This window comes from Engystomops pustulosus, chromosome 11, assembly GCF_040894005.1.
Source record: "Engystomops pustulosus chromosome 11, aEngPut4.maternal, whole genome shotgun sequence".
In the NCBI taxonomy this organism is placed as follows: Eukaryota; Metazoa; Chordata; class Amphibia; order Anura; family Leptodactylidae; genus Engystomops; species Engystomops pustulosus.
This window is the reverse complement of record NC_092421.1, coordinates 55,837,108-55,849,298: the sequence shown is the minus strand read 5'-3', so window position 1 is coordinate 55,849,298 and position 12,191 is coordinate 55,837,108. Positions and strand designations below refer to the sequence as shown.

Below are 12,191 nucleotides of genomic sequence, written 5' to 3'. Positions count from 1 at the left end.
AAATGCTCCGGATTCATTCCATAGTTACATAATTATAAAGGATTAATGCAAAAAAAACCAAAAACAGGTATCCCAAACTGATGTGCAAAACCCCAGGGGGTTCGAAACACGTAAGTAATTCAGGTAAGTTCTTTAGATGGCAATTAACACTTTGTCATAGATGACAACTATACAGATGTTACATGATTTCTCTATAACACCTTAGGAGATAAGACACATTTCTACTCAAGATTTGGCCAGTTAAAGGAGTTGTACCAACTCTGATTTTCATCTCCTACACACAGGATAGGAACCTCGTAAATGGGTCCTGTTCTCACTTATTGACATAGTAGTGGGTCAATCAGGCATCCTGTCGCACCATTGACTGTTTATTGATGTTCCTGAAGTAAATGAGCACCACCCACTGTGTTTTTGTCACTCCCATAGTATTAATAGAGAAACAAGAGGCAACCTCAACCTGTAGCTCCATCAATTAGCGAGATGGCCCATTTCTCACAATCATCGGGGGTCCCAATGGTCAGACCCCCACCGAAGAGCTTGTCATAATAGGGAATAACAGTTAAAGTTGGTACAACCTCTTTAAAGACTTACAATATGATCTATGTCTATATCTTAAGCATTTGTTATCAGAATATAACATTTTAATTTTTTTAAAAAAAAACTTTGTATGCATAGAAATTGGCTTCCATTATTGTGTATATGTATTGTTAGAGTTGATATTTTTTATCAGTTAAGTTTTGGTTTTGGGGAAGAGGAGGGGGGATGAGGAATACAACTAGGTCCAATAAATATCAGCTTTTGAATGTATGAGCTTTTCTACTACAGGCAGTCCCCGGGTTACATACAAGATAGGTTCTTCAGGTTTGTTCTTGAGTTGAATTTGTATGTAAGTCAGAACTGTATATTTTATAATTGCAACCCCAGCCAGAATTTTTTTGGTTTCTGTGACAATTGGATTTAAAAATGTTGGGTTGTCAAAAGAACCAGGATTTACAATAAATCTTAATTGCAGACACCTGTGATAACTATTGTTTATTCTAAAGTACAGTAAATTACCCACATCCAGAGATCCGTTTGTAACTATGGGTCGTCTGTAAGTCGGGTGTTCTTAAGTAGGGGACTGCCTGTACTAATAATTAATCTACAGGATAGATAACTGGATACCTGCCAGGTCCCTGACCGACTACCCTATTGTTAAGGACGGAGTTGGAAGTAGACGGCTCTTATGGCAGTGTAGTGGCCATCCAGGTTAACAACAGGCACTCCCATGGTCTCCGATTCATGCTCATTTCTATGGATAGTTAAAGCCACACATACCCTATGACGTGTATTTTGTATAAACATCAGAGCAAATTTTCTAAGTCGTTTCTTAACCATTTATCTTTGGAATTTTATGACACATCTGAATTTAATCTTTTTTATTGTTTTAATGTTAGCTCTGTGTATATTATATACTTCCAGCTTTATCTGTCCACTTAAACCACACAGCGTTCTTTGCCCATCCTTCCTGAAGTAAATAAAGTTTTCGTAATTGCTGGACACGGCTGTTCTCATTTTATTTTGGCAGCATCCAAAGGTAATGGAATAGGGATAACAGAGGGAACATGGAGCAGATTTGTACTATTGGATTATTACAGTTCCAAAACTCGAGTAAATCTTTTCTTTTTGGCTGGTTTTGGTTAAACTTATTTTTTTTTCCTGGAAACGGTTGTCAAGAGGAATTTTACTAATTTTAGTAAATAGATGGAATCTGGAGGGAATTAAATTGTCTGTTGAGGTTCTTGTTGATGCTTCTCTATGAGCACAGAGATGTTTTGTTTTATATGAGATATATTGTGTAATTCCAGAACAAAGAGACGTGCGGCTCTGGCATTGTTTTCGGAAAAAGTCATACATCTTCGAGACGTGGTTCAGAAATGGAAAACAAAGTCTGAGCTGAATATTTCATTGAATTGTAAGAGCATAATAAATCTGTGCACATAAAATGCATAAAAAGGAATAATGGGTAAGATTAACTAATTCAAAGATTTAGACAAAAGCAAATATAGAGTAGGGTTGGCTACTCTTTTTGCATAAATTGCCTATGTGTCTTTACTGCCTTAATAATAATCCCTGAATGATCAACAATTAATGCATCATCCTTGATGCTTCCTTTAGTGTAGTCTGTAAACTCTCTCTGGATCTTTGTTTACATTTCTGTGCACTGATAAATAGGAGGGAACTGCAGCAGGAGATTATGAATCATCCTGCTCCCTCCCCCCCTCCTCAATGAGACAGACCTTGAGAAAAAATACACAGTGGGTGATGCCATTAGGACAGACTGAATGAATGAGAAACATGAAGTTGCTTATAAATGCAGAGGGTTGGAGCTGTCACAGGAGGCAAAAGTACAAGTACATAAAAATGCAGAGACATGTTTAATGGAGCAGATTTATGGAAATGTGGCCAACCCTTTTTAAATACACCAGGCTTACCAAAGAGACTCTGCATGGTGCATCTTTGGTATTTCTTATTTTAGTATGCTTACAAAAAATTTAGAAAACTCGAGCCATTCCCCGTCTTTATTTTGCTGTTACACTATCCCCTTTTAATCAACTTTTGCCAGATATTTTAGGGTTCAAAGCATTTCATATTACATTTCATAGTCAAGTTGCATCAATTTTGGTGTAATTTTGCAACTATTGTGGCTTTGAGAACTAGCTGCCATGGCTGATGGAGACCTGGATGTTGTGGCTTATGTAGACCTAGATGTTGTGACTCTGGCCTTTGTTCATTCTGCACCATAGAGCTGCTATGTAATCTTACACCTCAGCGAGCTAGCATATGGTTTAAGAGTTTTGATTGGTTCTTTGTTTTTTGAATTTTATCTGTGCCAGTGTTGAAACTTTTTGTACTGTGTGAAAGGCTTCAATCTATACAATAGAAACAACTCTATGACAACTATATTAGGAAGAAAAGAAAAACACTGTTTTTTATGTTAAAGTTTATGGCTCTGGTGATCACCTTCTCTCCTACCAGCACCAACACAATGTAAAGTGGTGATGAGTTTAAATACTACTTAAAACTGCTTTCACGTTCATGGTTGGACATGTTCATGGATGAACCACTAAAGTATCAAAATATTTGATCTACTGTAACACAACAAAGACACCAAAGGTCCTGAAAGAACAATTCTATTTAAAAGTTTCCTAATAATGAGGTAAGAATGTCTCATTCTGTCTCTGGCTCCTGATTTTGTTGCAATTTGAAGTAATAGGGATTTTCAGGGAAATAAATATCAATGACCTAACTTTGGTATAGGTCAGCAATATTGGCAGGTCCAAATACTAATGTGTTTGAAGAGATCAGTGTACAGCCACGTGCCATGGCCTCTTTCACTTGGGATGAACAAACCCAATGGGTTCAGGTTCGGGGGGTTCATCTTGGTTGAACTTGATGGACATGTGTCTTTTTTCAACCGTATAAACTATGAAACTATGTAACTATGAAACCTAGAAAAAAGGGACCCGAACCTAAACCAACTACTAACAACTGCTGGCACACCGATTGTTGTGTTAACCCTTTAAATACCGCCAACAAACCTGTCACTGGCATATAAATGTTATGTAGTATTGCCTCCAAGTGCTCTCCTGTCAGAGGAAAGCCCGAACGCCAAACCCATTACATTTCAAGTCCACTAATCCCTACTCTTTAGACTTTACCAAGTGCAGCACCATACATTGTACAATGGATGTGTTAGGTATACATAATGAGTTGCTAGGACTAATGCCATGCAACGGATAAAGAAGACATCTTAAAGAGGCAAACGGCCAATCCTTGGGGGTGCTGGTTGTCATACATGTCCTAAGTAAAATAAAACCACAATAAATATTACCGGTACCTGTTAAAAATAAAGGAAGTTTCAGAAAAATAATTGCTTATTCACTATAAATATCAGATTAGACTGAAAACACTTATACAAACACTTTTGTATGAACGATTGTAGATAATGTGTAATGGTCTTTACATACAATACATAGACATAGACAATAAAAAAATTGAAATACTCTTTATGTACAAATAGCACATAAATGTGTCCATTTCAGTCCCAAAATAATAGAAAAAAAATCATATTAATTGAAAAAAAATATTTGTTCAAAAAATCTAGAAAAGGCAAATTTTACAAAAGCTTTCAGAGGCGGGTCGAGAAATATAAAGTGCTTTCAATTTGTCCCTTGTCATAATCTTTCTTTGTGTATTCCTTCCCTTGTAAAGACTGATTTTTTTTTATGCATATCAAATTCTTGTGTCCACGTTGCGATGGAATTTAGTAATAATCGGAATCCTCGCTGTCGGCGTCGTCTTCTTGTAATTGGTTTTGGAGTTTTGGCAGAGTCAGTCCAGTCATGTTCAGTTGATCTGAAGAATTGAAAGAGCAGACGCTGCACTTTAATAAGTGTGAAGTATTTTTTGTTCCTAACAGTAAAATGTACACAGTTTGAAGAGAATATATAAAAAGTCACATAAAATACATGGAATGGAAATGCTTTCATTTTTGTCAGCCTTTGAATGTGCTGCTTATTAGTTTTAAAGAAAAGTAAGCTTCAAATAATAGAAATTGTATCTCCATCCGATCATTAAAATCCACCTTATTGTCATGGAAAATTCACAGCACCGCAATGGGTATACTATAAGCCTCCTAGCAGTAAAGGTTTAAAGGGATTCTGTGATCACAATTTACCTACCCAATGTAACTGCTATGTTGTGTAGAGATATGCCCAAACATGACTCCCACGCCTTTCTTTTTATTGTCCAGTTGCTCCTTCCATGCCAAAACTTTATTTTAGAAATATGCAAATGAGGCCTCCAGGGGTTTAGCAGAGCACCTCGGGGCTCCGGCTCCACATCTGGCTGGACCCAAGAGTGATACAGCTAAAGAGAGAAGGATGAGAGAAGGTAGGAGCTCGGAGGTGGAGGTGTAGCTGAGGGCATTGTTATATCTGTGGAGCAGGAGCCCTGTACTAAGTATACTAATGCCCTCCATAGTACTTCAGCCTAATTTGCATATTTCTAGAGGAAAGTTTTGGCACAGAAGGAGCAGCTTGAAAATAAAACTAAGGCATTGGTGGCATGTGTAGGCAAAGCCCTGCAAACCTTAGCATTTAGTTGGGGTAGGTAATTCGGGGTGATGGATTCCCTTTAAAAAAATATCAATACTAAGGTCTTCCAACTTTCCAACTCTCACACACAGCCTGGTATACAACTGGAAAGGATATTTGATAAGATTCAACAAGATAAAATATCAGCCAATCGCCATCAGTGGTGGTTAATGCTATTCTAATCGGTGGAGAGGGTAATTATCCACATGTGTCTCTAACAAATGCCAAGACATCTTATCTGATGAATCAATTGTACGTTGACTTGGCAGCCTAACCAAATGCAATTTACGACCCACTTTCACTTTTTAACCATTGTGTGTCTGAGTGATAAAAAAATGTAAAATATAAAATAAGAGATCTATTTTCCACAAATGTGCCCAAAATATTGCAATACACATATTTATACTCCAAATTTCAGGAGTGCCTATCATTTCTCCAGGCATGTACCTGGCGTAAGCACGGTTAAGGTGGCTCCTGCCACAACTTCTCCAATCTTGTTCTTGGCAAAGCAACGGTAAATACCCTCATCTGTCACACGGACCGATTGGATTTGAAGCCATCCAGTCACTTCAAACTTCTGAGGGCCTCCTCGAAACTATAAATGTAGTTAAAATAGAATTACTCAAAAACAAAGGAATGATAAAACTGTTATTCAAAGCAAAAATCTCTAATGTATTATATATTCCAAAGACAAGGATGCCATATGCAGATATGGAGAATAAGTGGGATGAGAGCTAACCCCTTAGATGCTGCGGTCATTATTGATTTACGCATCAAGAGGGTTTAAAGTTTGACAGCTATGATCCCTTTCCCCCTCAATGCAATATAACTAATGGAGTTTGATGGGTAGCTGCGAACTTATAGTGTAATGTAGTTTCAAGTCCTTAAGTTGAAGTCCTCAAGTTAAAAAAATTAAATATTTACGAATAAATAATCAAAAATGTAAGAATTCTGAATTTAAAAAGTAGAATAACAAGAGTGTTTCTTCTAAAATGAAAGATTGGCAATCTTTCCCACTTTGTTAGTTTCTCACTTGGCATCTGGTTTAGGTGAATGAATTAAAGTTTGCAATTTTAACTTACAAATAAGTTTTCATTAAAAAGTTAATTAGGATTCATGAACATTTGCAGTGCTCTTTCCACTACGTTTGGCGTAGTGACAAGTCCTCTTAGTAATGCTCAATTCAACATGAAAGTCGTGATGATTAACTTCTTGACAATGAAATATACAGAATGAGAACAGATGTGGGGACTATTACAGCACAGCCAAGGTCCTTTCACATCAGTAATAAGGGAAAATGTCATCAAAAGCAGAGCCGGGAAATTAGGAATACTCTCAGATTTATCAGCATGTCCCATGTGTAAAGTAATAAATACTGAGGTCGATAGTTTAGCATTACAGAGGGATTTGTGGAAGCTTGAGGGATGGGCAGAGAAATGGTTGATGAGGTTTAATGTAGATAAATGTAAAGTTATGCACTTGGGCCATGGAAACAAAAAGTATAATTATGTTCTAAACGGTCAATTACTTAGTAAAACTGAAGCTGAAAAGGACTTGGGGGTATTGGTGGATGGTAAACTTAATTTTAGTGACCAGAGCCAGGCGGCTGCTGCTAAAGCAAATAAAATAATGGGATGTATCAAGAGAGGAATAGATTCTCATGATAAAGACATAGTTTTGCCCTTATACAAATCCCTGGTCAGACCACACATGGAATATTGTGTACAGTTTTGGGCACCAGTGTATAAAAAGGATATAATAGAGCTGGAACGGGTGCAGAGGAGAGCAACCAGGATTATTAGGGGAATGGGGGCATTAGAATACACTGACAGATTACAAAATTTGGGATTATTCAGTTTAGAAAAAAGACGACTGAGGGGAGACCTCATTACAATGTACAAATACCTGAACGGACAGTACAAGGATCTCTCCAAAGATCTTTTTATACCTAGGCCTGTGACCAGGACAAGGGGACATCCTCTACGCCTAGAGGAGAGGAGGTTCTACCATCACCATAGACAAAGGTTCTTTACTGTAAGAGCAGTGAGACTATGGAACTCTCTGCCGCAGGAGGTTGTTATGGCGGACTCTATGTACATGTTCAAGAGAGGCCTGGATGACTTTCTGGAGAGAAAAAATATCACGGGTTATGGGGATAAAACATTTATTTAATTCTTGAAGGTTGGACTTGATGGACTTGCGTCTCCTTCCAGCCTTATATACTATGATACTATGATACTATGATGGAAGTAATGGATTATCGATCTTGGTAACACCTCCATAATATAGTTTGACTAGAATATAAGCAGATTTTTAAAAATCTACTTTTTCTATTAAAAATATAAGAAATACATCCTTTGCTTCTTTTATTCCAAAAAACATTTTTATTATATAATAAGCATGGACTTGGATTGGACTGGAAGGGAAAGTAGTTCCTTATTACAAAACTTTAAAATGTCTATATACAGACTGATTCTCTCAGCACTTACAACTCTGGTTTTCCAAATGTGCAATAGATTTGACCGTAACCGATAGACAGGACTGCTAAATTAGGATCCATATTTTGTGTACTGGTGTTACCCAACACGCGACTTGCTAGAGTTACTGAAATGAATTGAAATCTGTGTCAGGTCCGTCATTGATTTCAACTATAACCTGTTCCAGTTTTTGGCGTATGTTATAGTAAATTTGGCATTGTAGGGCAACTCCACCCTGGCCCATCTTGTTCCTAACATGAGTCAGGAATTGTAACTTTTTCATGCCTTGTATGCCGAAAAACAGATACATCTGGGCCTTTTTTTTTTAGGAAAATGCCTGTAAAATACAACAATGGGGTTAATCATACATGTTATGCAAATTCTTGCCATAAAATGTATGATAGAAGTTACAAGTTTTGGGAAAATGTTTGCAAGTGCTGGTGTATTAGTGCTCCTCATACCACTTTTTTTAAAATTTGACAAGTCTGGGGCAGGGCTTATTGTGAGTGACGTGGCCTCCTGCTCCCCTACAAATTTATTGTAATTTATAGCACAATGTGCTTTAATAGTCACAACTCAAAATCCATGTCAGTTTCAATTGCAGGTGATGCATCTGATTTGTTAAGGAACTGAACGACATCTACCATCTTACAACTCACCTCCCCATCCTGTCCTCATCACCAGAAAACTTATTTTTGTATCTTTTAGAACTGCAAAAGCTTTGTAAAATATGCAAATGAGCCTGAGTGCAGTTTGGCTAATCAGTAATTTATTCATGCCCCTTGGCGGACTGTCTCCGCCTACACTGTGTTAAGAGAGCCGGTGACGTTACCAGCTCTCCCTCTACAATTCTTGCACTATGTTCGATCATAGCATTCCCTCTATACATTGCAGAGAAGTGCAGTGGGAGAGCCAGTGATGTCAGTGGGTCAAGGGGCATGAATAAAAAAATGAGTTATTGGCAGAACCATGAGGCCTCAGGCTTTCTGTATATACTCGAGTATAAGCCGGGGCCCCTAATTTTACCACAAATAAGTGGGAAAACTTATTGACTTGAGTACAAGTCAATGGTGGGAAATGCATTGATCACAGGCTCCCCCAGTAATGAAATGCCCTACAGCAGCCCCCTAAATAATGAAATGCCCTGAGGCATCCCACGGCTTCTCTTACTTCTTCTCTTCCCTCGTAGCAGAGCGGGCAGAGAGGCGTCCATGCTGTGGTGATGTTGCTGCTGTTGATGTCATATTGTGCGTCTCTGCTACGAGGGAAGAGAAGAAGGAAGCCACGTAGAGCATCGGGGAGCGTAAAAAGTTGAGTATGTAAGTTTGTTTTTTATCAAAACTCGGCTTATACATGCATATTTTAAAAAACTTTATTTCTACAATATGCTGTTGTTCTAAAAGTTGTAAGAATCTGCCATCAGGTAATCTGATGGTAGATGTCTTTTAAAGGTTGGCGTTGGATGGTGCTCATTGTGGAAAATCTCCATTATTATACGGCCATCATACTTGAAGCACAATGGCTTCATATTACATTATCTAAGATTCTCCATACAACCAAACAATCTGCTGCATAAGAGCCGAGTTTGTAGTCTGTACCCATGGAGACACACAGTAATACATTGTGCAAGCAAAACGTTATACTTAAAAAATTAAAAAAAAAAAAAATATATTAAAATAACAATGCAGGACCACCAGATCATGAAAAACATACACCCATCTGAGTGGAAAGATGCCACATGGGACCTGGTTATGTATTCTTTGCAGTTGTTATATAGCCACATAAGCAATATAGATTTCTCTTGTACTAATTTAGACATTTTATTGGTTTTCTGGCAATTCTCCGTTTTTGGACTGGCCTGGGATCCTTTTAGGATTAAGTGTTTGGAGTTTGGTTACATTAATAAAATTCTTTTTAAATTGAATTACAGTAAAAGTTAAGTTTTAATACTTTCATCATTTGGATTTTTTGTGCTTTGGATTTCTGATGAAAAAAAACCTGAAAGATTACCAACTCTTGAATTTTTTGTTTGGATTAACACAATATCAAAGGGAGAGCTGAGTGAAAACAATATAAGGGGGGAGGGGAAGATGGGGGGCACGAAGGGGGGACTTATACTGTGTGGGGGTGAAGTAAGGGGCAATGCAAAAACCACATCCTTTGCATCAAGGAGAGATAGGGCCACATAGCAGACTTCTGAATGGGGTCCCCCCACACATTTATGCACTGATATATGCATGTATGCACTTACACAGATCTGTCCCAGTATCTGTATACTGTGGAAGATGTGCACTTCCATTTACATATTATGCTGTACAATATGTACATAATGGTGCACATCCTCGATTCTTTAGAGTCCTAGGTCAGATGTCGAGGCCCCTTGCCCCTTTGGGCCCCATAGCAGCTGCTATGGCTGTTAACCCTTGTAGTTACGCCCCTGTTTGTCCCTCTTTCTTTGCTGCAGGAGTTGAGTTGTGGAAGCAGAGTAGCAGAGCATGGACACTGGCTGCCATGCCTGAGGGGGGAAATAATTATAGTTTAATTCTGATATCTACCATAATCTTGATTTTAAGGCCAATCGAAAAAAGTAAAACTTTCAAATCTGATGCAAGATGATTTGTGAAAGCCATTATTAGGATATGGTACGTCATATGCAAACATTACATAAGCAGCAGTCAGAAGGTTATACCATGCACATTACCCTGACCTAGACGTAACAGTTGGATGCTATTACAACAGTAGACTTCCCATTGGGACCTTACATCACAGTCAGATCCCGGTCAAACAATCATCATTGATGCTGCACAGAACACAAGACTCATCAATTCTGATATTCTGCAATGTATAAGTCTATTTCTAGACAGACAGGAAATCCCTAAGTAGAAGCCATGCAGCCCCTTACATAAAGTCCTCATTCTACCAGAAAATGATATAGGATCACTTTCCAGAGGAGTAGCAGCTACAAGCAAGCAGAGAGAATGACAATTTTATGAAAAGCGGTAAAATTGTGCCTGGGGAATATATAAGTGCCCTTTACAATGCTGTTTTTACTTATGGGATTTGCAAGCCCTGGACTTTCTAGGAGAATTTTAACTAGGGGCTCAAGAAAATGAAGAATTATCTTCAATCATGCTTTCATTAAAGGGGTTGTCCGGAGGATGAAAAAAAAAAACGCAGCTTTCTTCCAAAAACTGTCTCTAATCATGGTTTGTGATGGTATTGCAGCTCAGTTGTAAAGAGATGAACAAAGCTTAAAGGGCTACTCCACTTTCAGCAAATAATTGATATTATTAGTGTAATGAAAACTTCTACAGTTTTCCAGTATACTTTTTGTATTAATTCCTCACAATTTCCTAGATCTCTGCTTGCTGTCCTGCTATAGGGATCTGGATAGAAATCTGGTCATGTGATGGTCACGTAGGTGCACGAGCCGTGTCATTATGACAGAGAGTAATCAGAGCCATGGGGCAGATTTCTGTCAGCTGAAGTAAACATAGCTTTTAATAGCAGGACAGCAAGCAGAGATCTAGAAAACTGTGAGGAATTGATACAGAAAGTATGTTGGAAAATTGTATAACTTTTCCTTACACAAACCTTATCAATTATTTGCTAAAAGTGGATAACCCCTTTAAGGTTACATTCACACGACCATAGGGTATAGTTTGTGCGGCTGCAAGCTTGTGGCCGTACAAAGGTCCCCCATAGGCCAGCAATTGGCGCACGGAGCGATAAGGTATAGCACATATGCGGCACCATACCGCTCCATACACGGGGAAAAGATAGGACAGGTCCTATTTTTCCCCGTGTTATGGCACCGTGCATTGCTATAAAGAGGGGAGGGATCACCACTCCACACCACTCTCCATGGCGCCGGACGTATACCCGTCCGGCTATGGCCCGGCGGACACATGTTCTCGTGAATCCAGCCTTACTGTAATACCACATTTGGTCAGAAATGGAGCTGTTTTTTGGAATAAAGAAGGCATGATTTTCCACCTCAGGACTACCCCTTTAAGCTTGTGAATTTTGCTTTTGACTGGTGATGAATGGACGCATTAAAAATTCATCAGGGGCAAGGACTCTCCCCAAAATGACAGTGCCCATCCAGTGCTGTTGTGTAAGAATGCAGCAATTTGAATGATGCTGACTACTTTGCCAGAAACAATTGCTGGCGTTAATGTCGGGAAAGGGTGAGGGGGCAGGGTTGGTTTAGTAGAACCCGGATCCAAACTTCTAAAAAAGTCTGCTCAACATGTTTGACCTCATAGTTGACCATATACACACACATATGTCTTAAAGGGAACCTACCACCATGATTCTACCTATTAAGGTAGAACGGGTGGTAGGTGGATGTATGGGACGTGAGGATAGCTCTTAGAGCTAATCCTCACGTCCCCGCCATCTTTTTAAACTTAAATACCCTAATATGCAAATTTTCTTACTGGGGCTTACTGGAGCGTGGAGTAGCTACACATGAGGCTACACGTCGCGGCTACTCCACGCCCCAGTAGCCTCTTCTCTCCTCCTGCCCTGACATCTTCGGCGTGTAACTCCTCATAGCTGGGCACCCTCATCC

The 12,191-nt window shown here is 38.8% G+C and overlaps 1 protein-coding gene across 1 annotated transcript in view; it reads right to left on the bottom strand.

Annotated features, from left to right (window-relative positions):
• Window positions 1-1,477: 1,477 nt before the first annotated feature.
• Window positions 1,478-12,191, bottom strand: part of KAZALD1 (Kazal type serine peptidase inhibitor domain 1) — a 29,609-nt gene continuing 18,895 nt past the window's right edge. Inside the window, exons 4-5 of the mRNA XM_072130093.1 lie at window positions 5,586-5,733; window positions 1,478-4,398 (exon numbers count right to left, since the gene is read on the bottom strand). Of these exons, the coding sequence (XP_071986194.1) occupies window positions 4,307-4,398; window positions 5,586-5,733 (240 nt within the window). The 3' untranslated portion in view covers window positions 1,478-4,306. The remainder of the gene's footprint in view (window positions 4,399-5,585; window positions 5,734-12,191) is intronic.